Raw genomic sequence first — 19,441 nt, 5'->3', positions numbered from 1 at the left:
CCCTGTGGATATATGCATGTGTGTGTGTCTGTCTCCTTAACCTACATGGAAACCAAGGATTTTTATAAACAGACAAAACAGATCTGGGGAGGGGGGCATCTCCGAACATGTATGGGGAGCAGAGTCAGCATGCCAGGGAGACGACGGGAGTAAATGACTTCATAAATTAAGGGCTCTGAGAAGACGGCGTGGCTTTCAGTGCCGAGGTGGTGCCGCATGTTCTGCAGCTGCTAATCACAACTGCGTTCACAGACAGCGAGCGAGATCAGCAGACAGAGAGTCAGGCGCGCACTCGGCGATCGGAGGAAAGTAAGAGGGGTGGGCGGCCAGACGAATGGCACTCGGCGAAAAGAGCGGAGGGTCAGGAGGAGCCGTGGAAACACAGTGAGTCAGGCAGTCGAGCAGGCGAGGGAGGGGAGGGAGGGGACGGGTGAAGCGATGAGATGAAGGAGTGGTGAGGCAGAATAGGAAAAGACGCATTTTCACTGAAGGGATTCCATTATAATTCAAAGTTTGCCATCCAACTACAAAGCTGTTCCTCAGCCTGGTCACATTAATTGACAGCATTGGTGGACGTTGAATTGTTCTGAGAAAAAAAATACCTCACAGAATAATGAGCCTGTCTGTCCCCGACAACATGGCAAAAAGCAGCAGGTTATGGGCCCAGTCTGCTCCCTATGGTCATATGTGACTAATAATTACTGAAAAGGAATAATAATCAACCGCTCTGTGATGCTAATCATGGCTTGAGCAACCGTAAAGCAGGCTTAACCCTGCCATTACAGGCCTTCACGTGTAATTGCAGTAAGAGATGGCATCTCGCTGTCATTTGATGTCCCCAAACACGCGGTTGTGTAAAGGCACGGCCTTATGTACACAAACTCCACCATACCTGTCGTCGACTATTGGCTAAACCACGGGCCTTATTCCTCAGAGCAGGTGAGTTAACTTTAATTATTATTTTTTTGGCAGGGCAGCTGTCTCATACAGGCCAGTGGCTCAGGTCTCTTATCAAATATAGGCTTATTTATGCAAACACCAATGCACAGAGTTCCCTTTATCCAGAACCTTATCAGCTTCACATTAATCTACACAGGAACAAAAACATGTTTGTATATGTGCTCCTGCAACGTGGATGCCCAGTCTTGTGCATGCTGGACTGCTGAAATATGGAGTCTCGTTTCCAGTTGTCCTTTTTACATCATTTCAGAGCAGTCGGAGCAGCAGAGACTCCAACTTTAAACAAGCCTGACAAGGCGCTTGCTGGTGTGCTTTCAAGGCCTGAGGTGAACCGTGAGTTAGACCTCCCGTGGTCTTCCCTGGTGCTCAGACTGTCCAAACAAATGACTGAAAGGAATGAAATAGAGCCCTTCAGAAGCTCTTTGAGGCTCTCTTCATCGTGCTTCACCTTCATCCTTGTAGAGACATTGATTACAAAGTCCAACAGACCACAGAAAGTACAGAAAGTGCCGGCCTCTAATTTTCTCCCACCTCCCCCTCCCCTCCCTTCACCTCTCGCCTCACCCCTCTTCTCTCCTGTCATTTACGGTGTCCCGGCTGTGACTCGCCGGAGCACTGCCCCGATCGGCGCTTGCATACGCGCGACCACAAGCTGACTCATGCCCTGCCACACACCACGAGTCAGCCAAGTTTACGGTGAAACTGTTACAGCGCCCGTATCTTCGAGGAAAAAGTTCACCCACCTCTCTCTCTCCCCCAACCTCTCCCTCTCTCTCTCCTTCTGCCGTCTAGACTTGTGCAGCAGGCCGATGAGGATGACAGCGGCGCGGATGCCCGCCTTTTTGGAGTGCACCTTGGGCCCGGGCTCGGACATGGTTCCAGCCTGAGCGGTCGGTCCCGTTAGTCCCCGCGGCTCCGGCTCTGCAGCTCGGCGCTACGCTGCTCTGCCACACGCAGCCTCCCTGGCACAAGAGGAGCGACTGGGGCTCCGCATCTCTGTCTACCTCTCCTTCTCACGCACACACATACACACAGTCTGAGACACACGCTCTGTCATTCCCCCCTCGGTGTTCACTCCACCCCTTTTGTCTCTCACTGGCTGTGCTCAACACAGACCCCGCCCCTTTTGATCCCACCAAACCCTCCCACTCTGGCTGTCTGGCTCCGTCCCCGCCTTCCTGAGCAGAGAGCAGCTTGCTTTCATTTCCACAGTAACGGCTCTCTGGTTTATACTCTGAGGACAGCATGCTTCTTTTCCCGAAACACTCAGTTTTCAATCCTTTTTTTTGGTCTTTACCCCCCCCCCCCCCCCACCCCCTTACTTATGTGACCTTGGGCTTATTCTTTATCTTCCTCTCCTTCCTGTTCCAACACCTCAATCAAAACATGCTTATCAGTCTATCAGGCCGCTTTGTTGGTAGTGATTTCGGCACACTGCCATGCATCAGACCGCGGAGTTAAAGCTCGACAGACTCCATTTGGCTGAGATCGGTGCGGGGAGGAGTGAAATCTCCAGTGGTGTCAGTATATGGCAATTAGTGAGGGTGAGGTGTAATTTGTCACGTGGTGGGAGCGGGTGTTGTCAGGGATTTAACCCTTGTGCCATATGAGTGTGATGTTGGTTTTGGTGTGGGATAAAGTAAGACTTAATCTCTACAGGGATGTGGTACTGAGTGAGAATGTGACATGAGCACGTGAACTACTGGAACTACTTGGAAATGCTACATTTGACACCTTTGTTGTGTTCTTCATCCTTGGATTCTCATTAGTCAACCTCCAACCGTTTCATTTTTAATCCACAAAATAGGGGTAGATAAAAAAAAATTGCTCATGTCTAGATAAAGTGAGTTCCGGCCCAGGCCTCCACCTCTCCCGGGATGTCAATATGTCGTGCTGTGTGAGGGTCAGTGTCTGTTGTGATGTGTGGTATTGGGCTCGGTGTCTCTATGATGTCAGTGGTGTGCGGGGTCACAGTTACCCAGACACCAGCTCACACTTGTGCTTCAGGATGTCCGTCCTGCCTCGGGTGCTTCAGTGATTCCCAACTCACCTTTCATCTTTTTGTCTCTGCTCGTCTCCTCAAGCAAAAACTGCACTCTCCAGCCCTTCTCCTGCAGCCATACCTTACATTTCATCTCCTGTGTGCTTTCTTCTCCTCACTAAAACGCCTGCTGTGTAAGACAGCAGAGTGGTAATTTCGAATCAAAGTGGACGATGCAGCTTTGTGTTCTTCTGCACAGCCATTGGGGGGATGCTTTTATGCTACCCCAGCTCAGCCCGTGCTTATGGGTAATGACTAGTGTCCTACCAGACAAATAAACAAGCATACATACATACATACATACAAATAAATACATACATACAAATAAACAACTACATGCCTAACCACACTGGGCCTGAAAATTGGTGGCATTGAATAGCGCATCAGAATTTTGGGCTCATAAATGTTAACCAGAACCCGCGTTCACAGCTCGGTTTATCACAAAATTAATCACTTCTCCAACAAATCTCTCAGAAAATGGACAGCAAGTGTGAATGAGTTCAGGCAAGAGCAAAAAAAGAGTCTCTTCAATATGCCACTATTCATTAAGCCCGCAAAACAACACCAAAAGGTGTTTTCAGCACCATTAATCTGCGTACTGCTCCCAAGTCGACTCTCTGCCATGGTAACAAAAACGCAGCCCCCGAACCCACCCAAAACGATACCTGTCCCCAAGGCAACCCACTGCAGCCATGGTTATGAGCGAGGGCACACATCCTAAGCTGCTGGGTTCGTTTTTTTAACGCTTTGGAGCAATGGCGGCGTAAGCATTCAGACTGAAGCTGCGAAAAGCTTTATAAGCGCTGCATTTGACTGAAGCCACAGCGGTCCTGGTCGGAGACTGAGAACTGCAGGCGGCTCTTGAAGCTCTCGGGAGAGCTCGGCCTAATTAGACAAACACGAGCCCTGCCTCTCAGAGTGCTCCAGGTGTGGATGAAACCCTTAGAGAGCCAACAGCACACACACACATATGTCACACACACATCACACACAGAAATCGAATCAGTCAAATCTCACAATCAGATAGTGTCTAACAATGAGACTGAACATATAACAGCAAACCAGTTAAACCAGTTTAAACCAAGGGACAGGAACTGGCAACACAGATACTACAGCAGGATCTCGACCTAAAAAAAGATAGGGTTGATAACTGGCATATGACATTTAATGAGTGTAATTTAATGTGTAATCCAAAAAAGCATAAATGTAAATATATTCAGTACAGGCCAAATGTTTGGACACCATTTACATGACCATTTACATTGGCAGATTGTCGATGAATGCATCAAAACTATGAATGAACACATGTGGAGTTATGTACTTAACAAAAAGTGGAGACCTGACCTCCACAGTCACCGGACCTGAACCCAATCGAGATGGTTTGGGGTGAGCTGGACCGCAGAATGAAGGCAAAGGGGCCAACAAGTGCTAAACACCTCAAGGAACCCCTTCAAGACTGTTGGAAAACCATTTCAGGTGACAACCTCTTGAAGCTCATTGAGAGAATGCCAAGAGTGTGCAAAGCTTGGTAAGTAACACACTTGTGACCACAAACCCCACTTACTACCATTGTGTACCTGATTGTCCCTGTAACCATCTCTTGTTTGTTAGTTTGTGTTCTTACACTGACCCTTCTGCAATTCTACTCTTACTACTGGCCAGATGCCTAGTGTCTCCTACAGCAGCATTGGGCTCAAATGCATGTGGAGTCAGCTGGATCTCAAGGACACAAGGGGAAATCTCTGGCTACGCCAGCATAACCTCAGAATCGACAGGCCTGCACCAGTTAAGTAATGAATGATTTAACATTTACATCCAATCCTCTTCCATCCATTGATCTATTTTCTAAAAACCACTTTTGTCTAGTTAAAGCTTAGGACTCAGAAAGGAACAATCCAATGGGGGGAAGCCCTGACTGAACATTCATTCATACATACATGTCCTAATTTAGCACTGATTCACCTAACCAGTATATAATCGGACTCTGAGAACAAAGAACTGCCCATAGGACAGTATTTGTGGTCACCACAAAAGTTTTAAGGTTACATAATTAATTTACGTTACACATTGTCCCACTGGCACCTATTTCAGGCAGTGCCCACTGCTCACTAAAGGTGATGGGTTAAAAGCAGAAGACACATTCTGTTGTGTGCACCATGTGCTGTGATGTAGTGTTTCACAATGATAATCTCTTCACTTTCACTTTCATCTAGCCTGTATAGAGCCTGGTTTTGAGACAAACTTTGACACCAGTATCTTTATCAGTGCATTTCTGCTGCTGCTTGACAGTGCAAACACACATGCACCTGCAAACAGGCAGTAGGGAAGCCAGACAGGAACAGTCTCTTCTGCTGTCCACCAAGGTGTCTGTGACGCCTACTTCTTCCTGTCTGAAGGCCATCTGACATCCGTCCTCAACAAACACGGACACTCACATGGCACCACATGCAACCCAGGAGCTTGGGCAGACAGGCTACAGTCACAGAGAGGCTACAGCCAATGAGAATGCAAGACTGATTGTTGCCCAAGCAACTTGGCATGCTTGTTTTTGCCGGCCGGCCGATAAAATCCCTGTTAGAAGGTTACATCATTTCCTGTGTAACTTGCATATAACACATGCACATTTTTGTGTCAGAACATTGTTTTGGAGGCCCAGATGAACCAGTCAGAGGTGGAAGACGGTGCTGTGTGTCACTAAATCAACCAGAATGTTGTCTAATGTAAACTGCACAGTGAACCGACAACTGTGTCATGACATCCCAATGCCAACCAAAGGAGGGACTGCTGAGCAAGAACACTGAATACAATGGACCCAGTTGTTCTTTCTCTCCTCCTCTCCTCTCTCCAGGAGATCAGCCTATAGAAGTTGAGGGGGCATTAGTGGAAATAACATCATCAACACTTTAACGCATTTTTAGGAAGTCTCCTCTATTCCAAATTGAAGGACACTTGAAATGTTCAGTTTCAAAATGCAAACCGTTCTAGTCATTCTAAATGTCCCTGCCTCTTCCTTTCATCTGAAGTACAATGACATCCATTAAAAAAGCCCATGAATGGCAGTGCCACATTGTGGCACAGACAAACGCACAGCAAGGTGACTGTTGGTTCATCCATGCTGCCCGTGTCCATGCCAAGCTAAACACCAAGGCCAGAAATAAACTGTAACAACACCGGCCAAACATGTGGCTCTGGAGCTGCGCCCAGAGGGTTCCTCAGCTCTACAGTACCGTCGGCAGCCTACACACACACACACACATATGCAGACACACACATTCCTGCTGCTACAGGGCCATTTATACTCTCTGTGTAAAACACACTAAGTTGCATTCATAGCCGCTTACACTTTTGGTCACACACAAATGTTCCTACAGCCATTTACACTCACGTAATTGCGCACACACACACTCCGGCTGCCACAACGCCACTTATTCACTCTTTCCGTTACACACATTCACATTACTGCTGCCACTGAGTCAGCCACTCACTCTTCTTCCTCCTCTTTCTCTCTCACACACACTTCAGACATTTCTAAACGGCTCCTGAACAAGTTGTCCGGCTCCAGACAATAACAAAGTGTAAATGTCTTTTCCAATGGATCCAAAATTTCACATTGGGATGGTGTTGAAATACATTTCCTTTGCATCGGCTCAGTTCCCAGCTCTATAAAAACCTCAAGGACATGAGTTCTCCCACAATAACATCCCAGAATTTGCACACAGAAGTGTGTACTTTTACGTGTAAATATGGCCGTTCCATGACTTATACATATTCATGTATCCCAGCATACTTAAATTACATTGGAAGGGCAGCATATAATGCCATCGTCCATGACCTTGTCTAGCAGTGGACAACTGTGCAGACCCCAGTCTTGTGCTATATGTAGTCATGACCATATTGTGAAATTTTGCGGGTCAAGGGCAGTGCCCTAAAGCCCCATATCTACCCAGGCTGCGAATGCTAACTGGATATGACAAGGCTAGCAGATTGGTGCTTGCGTGGTTGTAGACTAGATCAACAGAAGGTAAGGCGGATCATCCTTACTTCATTGTTATACTTATGTTCTTTCTGTAAGTAAAATTAAAATAAAAAATAAGAAAATGTAAGCTGTAAGCACACCCTTCATGTCTACTGAGACTCAGTACAGCTGATCGGACAACGTTGACGCCATGGCAACGGCCTGGCACACTAATGCTGTCACTATGTGTGCCCTGTGATTCTCCTTCAATACAGTGTTTGTTGCCACCATGAATCCTCATTTTAAAATATATATAATGTATATATAAAATTAAAATGTGTTGTTCTCATATTTATTATTATTTTCAGCTTAGTATTTTTGTGCTTTATAATCCATAAAATAATTTTACCACAAAACATCATATGAGATGATGTCATGTATGCAAAGTATGTGCGCTGCTGAGTAATCTGTCCAGACTTGTTGATACATGAAACAGTGTGAACTGATGGCCTATAATACTTCATCCTTGATGCTTGAATGGAGTGTTAAGACATTCTATCTCAAAGTATAGCTAAGTACAGCAGATTATATCTGTGATATTGTAAATTTAATGCTAAATCCATTTAAAAAAAATACATTTTTACATTTACATTTAAGGCATTTGGCAGAGGCCCTTATCCAGAGTGACTTACAATGTGCTTCCATGTTACCATCAATGAAGCGATCAATTCTGGTTCACTAGGACACCCAACTATGATTACAATCCTTTTATTCACTATGTTGTAGTTTGTTGTAGTTTCAAAGATATTTACTGGGAACCCCACTGCCCTGAATATAATTTTTTTTTTCTTTTTCTTAGTAATTTTTATTACATTGGTGCTCTAGACAACCAAATTATGTTGTCATATTAGGAACAGAAAAAAAATCATATTAGGAATAATATTTCCTCCTGTGTAAATGAGTTAAATAGACCTATGGTACTGTTTTTCAATACTTGTCAATGTAATAAGTCACAGACAATTTGCAAAAACACTATTGTGAATTGTAATTATGTATTTTGCATCTATTTAAATATATATTTAAATTATAGCAAATATCTGTTTGAACAAATCATTTTTAAAAGGGGGGTGGACTGTACAAATCAATTTGGATAAAAGTGTCTGCCAAATGAACAATGAAGTTTCTTCTGCTTCTGAAGGAGGAGCATGACAGGAAAGATTTGAGAAGCACTGGTTGAAACAAAGACAATCACCATTTTGCCTGCCTGTCTGGAGGATTCCCGCTTCCCTGCTTCTCCACATTTATCAGCAATTTATCATTCATGTGTCACAAATGGGAAAACTGGAAGCCCTGTTGTCCTCTGCCATTAGGTTTAGTAACAGGAATCTGTCTGGCTTGAGTGTCTGTCCTTTGCTGCAAACTGGAAACCCAGTGCAAAAGTGTGACCAACATGTACCAATGATTTACTGGAAAATGAACAATTTAGCCATATAAAATCTCCCCATTTTCTGCCTCAGCAGACATCTTTGGCCTTTGTACTTTATACAGAATCAATTTGACAGTGTGCAGTCAGTGCTTTTGAATAGCTGTTTGTATTCATTGGTTATTTCCATAGTAATTCATATGCAACTTTTGGGAGCAGGCTGCATTGCTGCTCTTTCTTTTGTAAAGGAAATCTAAATGTGACAATTGAGTGGCATTGCTACAAAAGCAAATGTTCTTCCATCCCAATTTTTCCATTTTCTCAGGTTCCTCAAAAAACTGCAATGATTAGGAAAAAATATCCAGGGAATAATTAAAGGTCCCATGACATAATTTTTTGCCTTTATATAGGTCTAAGTGGTGCTCTAATACTGTATCTGAAATCTCTTTCCGAAGTTCAAACTTCAAACTGCAGAATAAGAGCCACTTTTAGCCAGTCCCAAAATCAGACTTCCACAGGACGTGCCATTCAGGTGGCTGTACCTTTAAATGCTAATGAGGAGAAGAGATACGGGGTAAGGAGGAGAGCGGCCCATAGAAGTTGAGGAGGCATGACGTCAAATTACGTCATCAACACCATTCACCAACTACAATGTTTGGCGCAAACATATACATTTTAGGAAGTCCATTCTGCGTTTTTCCAGAAAAAAATCGAATTAACCCACTGGTTCTTCAGAGGCTTGCGTGACAAAAAAAAATAGATTTGTGCTCATTATTACATCCAATCACAAGCCAGTGCAATGCTTCGCTTTTGGTAGTAATTTAACCTGTGACTGTGGTGAGTGTGTTACCCTCTAAGCGACTTCCACCTAGAGGAACCTGGGAAAAAACAGCACCAACATGGGGAGAACATGCAAACTGCACACATACAGGGTCCAAGGATTCAAACTCACAACCTTGGAGTTGTGAGCCATGTGGCCAACTGCTGCTGCTAAGACAGGCGAAAGGTGGAAAAAGTGCTCTTCATAGCCAGAGGGCCTCATAACGGACCTACAGGACCGCTTGCTAATTTACTGTGTCTTACATTTACAGCATTTATCAGACGCCCTTATCCAGAGTGACTTACAATCAGTAGTTATATGGACAGTCCCCCCTGGAGGGACTTAGGGTAAAGTGGGTAAAGGGTAAAGAAAAAGCCATTATAATGCATTTATTTTTAAACTTTGCAATAGGTCAGAGGTAAAGAGAACATTCCCTCTGGAGCCAGCATCTCAAGGTGCTTTGATCTGCGTCTTCTTTAGAAGGATTTGCCCGAAAACCTCAGTCACAGCAAAAACATTCATCACCCCGGGTATTGGGCAATGACAGAATGAATGTGGCCCCTCTAACAGGCCACGTGCCCTCTCGGATGCTAGAAGATTCGGGGAAACGAGAAGACAGAGAGCCTCTGAAACATTCTGCCTGGCTCTCAGAAGGTGGCATCAGCAACTTCATCACACTCAAGCAGCTACGTGCGACCAGCCACAATGGAAGCTGCTCAGGTCCACATTTCAAAAACGTATAAAATGCCTTGGCCAAATGTTCTCCAGGACTTTGTAGGGTACCACTTCAATCATCTGCCAATCAGAGTTGGGGGGACGGCCTCTTTGACAACCACTTTTGATGTATGCAGGTGGCCACAGACTTCTGATCTCCGGCGGCATTGAGTTATGAAATATGCACTCAAAGTGTCTGTTAAGGCCGCACAGCTAAATCAAGGGGGTCATTCTAAAGCACACAGTAAACTCCGTTGCCTCAGGGCTTCATCAAATCGTAACAAATTGCACGTAACAAGTGAATGAAGATTCGATTGCTGGGCCATTACCCCCGACTGTGATCCGGCACCATCAGGGAAAGGTGCTGAGACCAGGCCTTCCCCACAAACGTCCGAAGGCTCCTCTTCCAGGTCACAAATGTTGTTTGTTTCATTTGGGATATGAATCAGTTTCCCCTCGCTGTCATTCTCCGAGACAGTGTGGCGAGACGGCTGTTTAACCCCCGTCTCACCCTGCGCCAGCGAATCGTCTATTCTAAATGACCCGTACAATAGAAATAATAATCCCGCAGCAGCACGAGTGATGGGAAGTGTGCAGGTGAGCGACATAACGCGGGGGAAGCATGTCAAAGCCACTGGTTTCAAAAGCTGAGCTGGTGGATTCCACCGTTACCACCGCCGTTTTATAACCCCATTTTTTTAAACAAAGGCCCACATGTTCTGTCTTTGCACAAGTCTCATTGCTGAGTTTGATGGTTGGGAGGGAAAGGCGGCACAGGAAATAGTGCACATTTCTATAATGTTTTGTGGCTTCTGTTAAAGACAGGAAGTAAATATTGCTTTCCATAACTCATGCACAGTTCTGCCCCCTGCTCCTTACTGAGGGCAATTGGGACTGTAACAGACAATGGCAACGCTCAGAGCTCATGGCATTGATGGGGGTAGCAGGAAATGTGGTGGACAGCTGTTGATCATGTGATCCACGCGGATGAAACCTCTATTTTCTCTACAATTTGAATTACACCATATGCAAAAATAGATAGACAGTCTCAAGAGGAGTGCAGATTAAGACACATGACCCTATTTTCATGGTGCCATAATATGCAGAGCACTTGGGGCATGTTACAGGTCACGTGTACTAGGATTTACTAAAATTTATACTGGAACACGTTATCCATTTTCTGATTCAAGTGTCAATATTTCTGTCACCCAGTAGACAAATTTAAACAACGTTTATTTTTTAATTCAGCCTAAAATGGGAGGCGCCATACCAATGACTGACAGCTCCCTACTGTCACGTCTCAAGGCTCAGGAGGGGACGTTGTGGCAAAAAAAATAATTTTAAACACAAAAGAACCAGCAAGAGGTCAAAACCAGGGAAACAGAAAGGGAACAAACAAAAACAAACCCTAAGGAGTGTGACAGTCGTCAGGAACATAAACAGAAGAACAAAGGTAAGTGACCATGTCCATGTCCACATTAATGTTGCAGCACCTACTGAGTGCTGCGTAGCTTCTTATCAAGGAGTCCTGGGTAATCATGCTTACAACTGAGATTAGTCAGGACTTTATATTCGTACTATTCACACACAAAACTGGCAAAACCATATGATAATCTGCCATTTGGTTCCTCAATACCAGTTCTCAGTAAATGCATACTTCTGAATAATCCAGCCAATCTGGCAACTGTGCTGTGTCCTCCCTTACTACATTTACATTCATGACACTTGGCAATTAGCCCATGTCCAGAGCATAACTACAATCTACAATCAGTATTTACAGGGACAGTCCCCCTGGAAACACTCAGGGATAAGTGTCTTGCTCAAGGACACAGTGGTGTGGTAAGTGGGATTGGAACCTGGGTCTTCTGGTTCATGGGCGAGTGTGTTACCCAATAGGCTACTAACACCCTACCTCCTGTATAATAACACTTGTTCACAGCCCCATCTGCAGAAATCACAAAACCACATATGGTACCAGTAACAAACATGTAGATAGATTATCGGCACTTTTATTCAAGAGGCCTGATTGGCAGAATTTTACATTCACAGACACCCCCAATGCACTATGTTTTATATAACAAAGCAAGCATATGCCCCTCAGATATTAATATTTTCAACTGGGAAAGAGGCGCATCAGTTTTTCCCTAGCAGGCTATGTCCGGTCATTAGGACGGAGCTTTTCATCCTAGCTTTTATCTTCCCCTCCTGATCCCTCAGAGTCACATCCTTTTTGGTTTCTGCTCTTTCTGTAAGAATCTCCCAGCGCTCAAGGACACTCATTCATTCCTCTGCAGCTCAGCTCTCCACTTCAGCTTCAGGTTTCCAGACAGTATTACCATGCAAGGAATTGTACTTGCAGTGTACACATTTCTTGTAAATAAAGAAATAAAATTTATAACAATGTCTTATGATCTGATGAAAACTGTAAATTAATGCCACATATTTAGGAGAGATAATATCTTTCAAACCCTTATTTTGTGCTCTTTTTTCCTTGAAATGAAATTTCCAATGATTTTATTTAAGAGGTGGAACCAGATACCCCCAGTGGGGTCACTTTGATCCTAAAGAAAGTGACGGTAAGGATGCAAAGAACAAGACTGACAGGGCTTTAAATTCAGGGGTTCCTCTCTCCGCCCGACCCCAGAAGGTTTCACAAGCCCCCAGCCTGTTCAGCCCATCCTCACCCCGGCACCGATACAGCGAGAGCCGCAGCGCCAGTGAGTGAGAGGGCGCTTTATGGGCCCTTTAGAGCCCCATTAAAATCAACTGGCCAGATGGTGCCCTTATCAAGCCGTCAGCGCGGCCAGACCGGGGGACGTAAAGCAGTAAATATTTGTCAGGCGGGGGGAGGCAGCTGGCCCATTGTGGGGCTGGAAGCAACAAGGCTCAGATTTTTTACAGTCCGCTCACACACTCCACCTTTGGCACGGCAAGAGGCGCAGGCACAAGAAGCCAAAATGATTGTGCGTCGGTGTGCTTGTGTGTATAGAGGTGATGCCAGTAAATGCCACCGTGTGTTGCGGTGCCCACAGTGAAATGTGTCGTCTGCATTTAACCCATCACCCTTAGTGAGCAGTGGGCAGCCATGACAGGCGCCCGGGGAGCAGTGTGTGGAGACGGTGGTTTGCACAGTGGCACCTCAGTGGCACCTTGGCGGATCGGGATTCGAACCGGCAACCTTCTGATTACGGGGCCGTTTCCTTAACCGCTAGGCCACCACTGCCCCTAAGGCCACCACTGCCCGTCCACGGCCAGCATTATTAGCATGGCCTTGTACACATGCCAGATAGCACCAGTACATATAAAAATAACGAGACACGGTACTGCGTGTCTCATCAAGGCAATTATGTAGTCAAAAAAGGCAGCAAAGCACAGCTCGCTTTCCAGGGAAATTTGTATAGACCCCATCGCCATGGTTATGAGCCGCATAGGAGCCCCCAACCCCCAGGTGATCGGAATGTGACTATAGCCACAGACTTCATCTGCTGCACTGCCATGGCGACGGCATCTTGCAGCCTATCTATCCATCATCCGTGGAAAACAATAATGCGGTTGCCATGCTGCCGTCGGAGTGTCGTTACGTCGCGTATCCGTTTACCAGAGGCACACAGAAAGCGGGAGATGCGTCCTACTGTCACATTCGCCCGTGCAAGCAAGGCATTTAGATTGTACATCGCTCCCAGGTGAGCTACTACCCTCCTGGGAAGATCCGTAGCAAAAACCTCAGCCTCCTGTTTTTTTGTTGTCCTTTCTGTACCCGAGAATATTCTATTTTGGTGGGCAAAAAAACAAATGGGGGTGGATAACATTTTGGGTAAATCTCAGCAATCCCCAGAGGAGGTTATTGACTTTTGGAGAGAAGTGTTTTAGTGAATCAATGATAGCGTTGCATGTAACAACAATGGTCCCTATAAAACACATTCACCATTGAGTGACCTCAAATACCAGTATACCCAGTTCTGTGAAAGTTACATAACATTCCGTGTGTGAAGAGAAGATAATACACAATAAAGCCAGACATAATAAGAACACCGTATCCCTTACATACCCGTTGTAAGCAAATAGCCATAAGCTCCTGTCTGGGAAAAAAAGGATCACATTTCACATAGAAAAAAAAAACAGGCAGACTTTGGTGTTTAAGCAAGACAGGCAAGCCTTGGTCATTGCACACAGAAAACACACAAACGCAATGTTCTTACATTTTGGTCAAAGTGTTTTTTCTTTCAAGCAGGTGTCAGCAGAAGGCAGGCAAACATCGGCCCTTCCAGGAGAGACGGTCAGGAGAAGGACAATATCTCCCCCTAGCCGCGAATTGAGGAAGCGCATCTGCTCTACTGCCCTCTACTGACAGAAAGCCGCAAGAACTGTAGACGACATGCGTTGCCAAATCCGCTTCTTACATGCCAGGACATGTCTTTTTCCATCCAATTCCTCGTTGAAAAAATTACAAAAGACAAGTTTAAATTTGTCTTAATTTGGTAGCCTCTCACTTTTTACTGCGGATATGCCAGCTTCGTTTGTCTTTTTATGATGTCTTAAAATCTTATGGTTATTATTTTTATTAAATTTGAGACCCTGAGAAATCCAGTTCTTACGTGACATTATGTTTCTTAAATTAAGCTCTTTATTGAATTGCATTTATATATTTATTTTTTACTTACTTTGTACTTACATTTACTTACATTTTTTTGTTTGTTTGTTTATTTCTATTAACTATTCACTTTCTGCGAGGTCTGGCAACACGAACTAGGGTGGTAGTAACTAGGGTGGTAGTAGCCTAGTGGGTAACACACTCTCCTATGAACCAGAAGTCCCAGGTTCAAATCCCACTTACTACCATTGTGTCCCTGAGCAAGACACTTAACCCTAAATTGCACCAGGGAGACTGTCCCTGTAACTACTGATTGTAAGTCGCTCTGGATAAGGGCGTCTGATAAATGCTGTAAATGTAAATGTAAATGTAAACTAAAACACCCGATTATTGGCCGATTCAACTGCCGAGTAATTTGACGAAACGAATGTTTGCTGGTGGGAAAATGTCAAAACAATTAACATTCTGCTTATATAGGCAGGAAGTGCAGAATTGCTAGAAAAAGTAAAAACAGTAATAATTACTTGTGCTTTACTTGTAAGAATGTGTATATAATTACGTTAAAAAGTGATGTTGCAAAAAGTTTCTGCCATGGCTCACCAAGGGTTAAAAGCAGAGGACACCTTTCACAGTGTGCTGTGCTGCAGTGTATCAATGAAAAAAATGTAATTAAGTAAAAGTATCTTTACTTTGCTTAAATTCTACTCAAATAAAAGTAAAAGTATCCATCTAAAAATCTACCTCAGTAAAAGTAATTACAATAAAAAAGAGAAAAAAGCCAATATCAAAGTATCCATCAACAATCCCTTATTAACAAACTTTTTGTTCTTTTTATAGCAAACTGCCAAATGAGCACACTGACTGCTGATATAAGAAATTAAATAAAGCACCCTGTTCCACATAATATTACAGCAAGATTTAAGATGTAAGGCTCTTGTTTAGTTTGAGCAATGTAATGTATGGAATACACAAGCAAAAAGCATGTACAGTGCATCTGGAAAGTATTCACAGCACAACACACACGCAAGTATTCACAGTACAATACGCACAACAACCTTATTCCAAAATGGGTTAAATTCATTTTTTCCTCATTTCCTCAATTTTCCCCATAATGACAAGGTGAAAAAAGTTTTTTCAAATGTATTAAAAATGAAAAACTTAGAAAGCACAGATACATAACTATTCACAACCTTTCCCATGAAACTCTGCCATGAAAGCTCAGTTGCATCCTGTTTTCCCTGATCATCCTTGAGGTGTTTCTGCAGCTTAGTTGAAGTCCACCTGAGGAAAAAACACTTGACTTTACATGATTTGGAAAGGCACACACCTGTCTATATAAGGTCCTACAGTTGACAGTTCATGTCAAAGCACAAACCAAGCAAGAAGTCACAGGAATTGTCTGTAGACCTCCGAGACAGGATTATCTTGAGGCACAAATCTGGGGAAGGATACAGACAAATGTCTGCAGCTTTGAAGGTCTCAATGAGCAAAGTGGCCTCAATCATCCATAAGTGGAAGATGTTCAAAACCAACAGGACTCTACCTAGAGCTGGCCTGCCACCTAAACTGGGTGACCAGGGGAGAAGGGCCTTGGTCAGGGAGGTGGCCCAGAACCCTATGGTCACCCTGTCAGAGCTCCAGAGTGGACAGTGGAGAAACTTCTAGAAGGACAACAATGTCTGCAGAAATCCACCATTCAGGCCTGTACGGTAGAGTGGCTAGAAGGAAGCCACTCCTTAGTAAAAGGCACATGGCACATGGAGTTTGCCAAAAGCACCCTGAAGGACTCTCAGACCATGAGAAACAAAACTCTCTGGTATTTGTTATGAATGCCAGGTGTCACATTTGGAGGAAACTATGCACCGCTCATCACCAGGCCAATACCATCCCTACAGTGAAGCATGGTGGTGGCAGCATCATGCTCTGGGGATATTTTTCAGCTGCAGGAACTGGGAGACTAGTCAGGATAGAGTGAAAGATGACTGCAGCAACGTAAAGAGACATCCTGGATGAAAACCTGCTCAAGACTGCTCTTGAACTGGTCCAACTCAGCCCAGAATTGAATCCAATTGAACATCTCTGGAGAGATTTTAAAATGGCTGTGCACCAACACTTCCCATATTTCAGAGGTGCTGCAAAGATGAAGGGGCCAAACTGGCCAATGATATGTGTTCCAAGCTTGTGGCTCATATTCAAAAAGACCTAAGGCTGTAATTGCTGCCAAAGGTATATCAGCAAAGTATTGAGCAAAAGCTGTGAATACATGTGATGTACATGTGCTTTATCATTTTTCTTTTAATAATTTGCCAAAATCTCAAGTAAATTTTTTCACATTGTCATTATGGGTTTGAATTGAAATTTTGGAATAAGGCTGTAACATATCAAAATGTGGAAAAACAAATGCGCTGTGAGTAGTTTCTGGTTGCACTGTATAGGCTATTCTACTTTCAGGCTGCATGTGATACCTGTAAAAGTTTAGGATACAGACACTCAGCATTGAAAAGTTGATGTAATTATCTGGGCAAAAACAGCAGTCATGTTGTCATTTGATTCAAACAAATTGTGAATTTGTTATAACATTAAAACAAAAGATTGAAGTGATGGGAGAGCGTTATTGTTTGGGTCAACAACCTTTTCGGAAATTTTCATCACAAGTAGCAGAATAACAGAATAAAGAATGAATCCCCGGACACCTTTCCATTGGTTGTTGCGTTGCGTTCTGCCCAGATACAGTACTGCTGTTTTCTCATTGGCTGTTGTGAAGGCCTGTTCTTTTGATTGGCTGCTAATTGACCGGCTTTAGGACCCAGCGCCTGTTTCATGGTGAGGAGCTGCCGTCCGCGGCCTGAGAAACATGCCGCGCGGGAACCTGCGCAATTTCCTCTCATTTCAGGTGGATTTATTATTTTTATTTTTTGCATTTCACTTTTTTACTCCGTAACGGGGGGCTGGTTTTCCAATATAGTGAAATAAAATACTTGTCTAAAAATATAATTGATTAAAGGTAAAATTACCTATTTCAAAAACAACTCACAAAAAGTACCCAAGCACAGTAACGTGAGTAAATGTAATTCGTAGCCCTCCACCTCTGATCACGATTACAATCACTTCACGTTCACCCTCAATTCACTTGAATGACAATAGATTAATACATACCACAGTATAGGCTGACAATTGGTCCAAAGCTGTCATGATCCGGTCCGGCAGGGGTAACTCCGGGTCTGGAGTTCGGACCGGAGTTTCATGTTGGTCCTGTGTTATTATGTTTCCTGATTGTTAGCGCCTGTGTATGATTGTATAAATCTTCCCTGTTCATGTCTGTTCGCCATCGGCTCATTGTTTGGTGATGGTCCCCTTGTCTTGTCTACTATGTAATAAATCCCTGTCTCGTGATGTCGTGCGTATGCATCCTTCAGAAGCAGATAAAACCTGTAAAATGTTTAGACGTAGAAGATGGATATTTGCATTACACAGCACAGCAACGAAATATTTTTAGCTAAAAACGGACGCAGCAGGTTGCTGGAGTTTGGAACTGTGGTCCTGCGCATCACCCAGGGATAATGACTTTACCCGTATCGCTGCATCTTTCTGACAGTGCAGCAACATGCATTGCTGTAATGAGACCAACACTTGCTCAGGTCGGCAGTGTCACAGGGACTTTATTTTCGGTGCAGCGCTCTATTTACAGGCCTTGTGGCTTTGGAGAGCGTCGACAGAGAGGGAGGGATGAGGCTGCCAGGAAGTATATCCTCAGGTCAGTGGCTGGTGTGGCGATATTTCTGACACTTGAAACCCCTGCTGAATGTCTGCAGTGTGATTTATTGAAATTGTTTCTCGATCTTTCATCATGTAGTGTATGCACTGGCACCCATATCGTAATTTGAATCATATTGTAATATTTTTCACATAATATCTGTGTTTTAATATGTGCATAATAGGCATATATTATTGCAAATCAACTGGTTCTTGAAAAAAAGGTGACATAAGAGTCATGAGAAGAATGAATAAAACATTTTGCTTGCCATTTGGACATTTAACGAAGCTAAATGTCACACTCCAGAAATAGCCGCAAACCACGTAAATCACACTGATGCTCACGGACAGTTAACATTTGCACCTGCGTGTCCGCAAGGAGCGAGGGCGCCTTGGCTTTTCCGGGCCTCGTAGTGCCTGGGTGTGCCAAGGCTTGGGACATCCATCAGAGGGAGAGAGCGAGAGCGTCTCCCGTGGAGTCGACCGCTCCCTGCAGCTGTGGCTGTACCCCCTCACGCCATGGCATAATGGATAATCCCAGGCCCGGAGTGCTAATTGCCTCCTGTAGGACTACAAAGGAAATTCATGCAGCTGCAGACAGCACAAGACGTCGCACTCCTTGTTTGGGCAAAAGCACCTACATCCTCATCATTGTTCGCTCCTTCCAATTAACATTTGTTCATGTGACCATATACATGATGTAAGTGAAGTGATCAGCACACGGTGCACACAGTGAAATTTGTCCTCTGCATTTATCCCAGCACCCTGAGTGAGCAGTGGGCAGCCATGACAGGCACCCGGGGAGCAGTGGGATGAGGGTCTGTGTGCCTATACACATGTGTTTGTCAATCTCTATTAATCACTGTTGGTGCTGATTTACAGAAATTGTCCAAATATAAGACCAACCCAAGTATAGGATGATGCACGGTTGTTAGAAAATCTCATATTTGGTGCCATCTACGGGTGTTGCTTTTTTGTCTAGAATGCGAATGCACGGTGTCACCCGTATTTCAGATGTTTTTCTGCGGTTCAATGCAGATTATGTGTGTGCCTGTCTGTCTCCGCCATTGGGGTGGGCGTATTAATCTACATGTACATTAGCATATGTCTGCATGACTTTGGCACACAGAGTAAGTAGTACAGACCAGTCAGTCACCTCTGTTAACAATCTCTTCAGAACCGAC

General features: G+C 44.2%; 1 protein-coding gene across 5 annotated transcripts in view; it reads right to left on the bottom strand.

The window, feature by feature from the left end:
- Positions 1–19,441, bottom strand: part of rap1gap2a (RAP1 GTPase activating protein 2a) — a 54,782-nt gene that overhangs the window by 25,123 nt on the left and 10,218 nt on the right. For 3 of the 5 annotated variants that reach the window (XM_028963117.1, XM_028963118.1, XM_028963126.1), the window contains exon 1: positions 1,704–1,980. The exons of the other annotated variants lie outside the window; for them this stretch is intronic. In XM_028963117.1, coding sequence (XP_028818950.1) covers positions 1,704–1,834 — 131 coding nt within the window. In that variant the 5' untranslated portion in view covers positions 1,835–1,980. Of the gene's footprint in view, positions 1–1,703; positions 1,981–19,441 lie in introns of those variants that run through there. 5 annotated transcript variants of the gene reach the window in all.

Source organism: Denticeps clupeoides, chromosome 19, assembly GCF_900700375.1.
Source record: "Denticeps clupeoides chromosome 19, fDenClu1.1, whole genome shotgun sequence".
NCBI lineage: Eukaryota > Metazoa > Chordata > Actinopteri > Clupeiformes > Denticipitidae > Denticeps > Denticeps clupeoides.
Note: the sequence above shows the minus strand (reverse complement) of the source record. Positions and strands in the feature narration are given on the sequence as shown.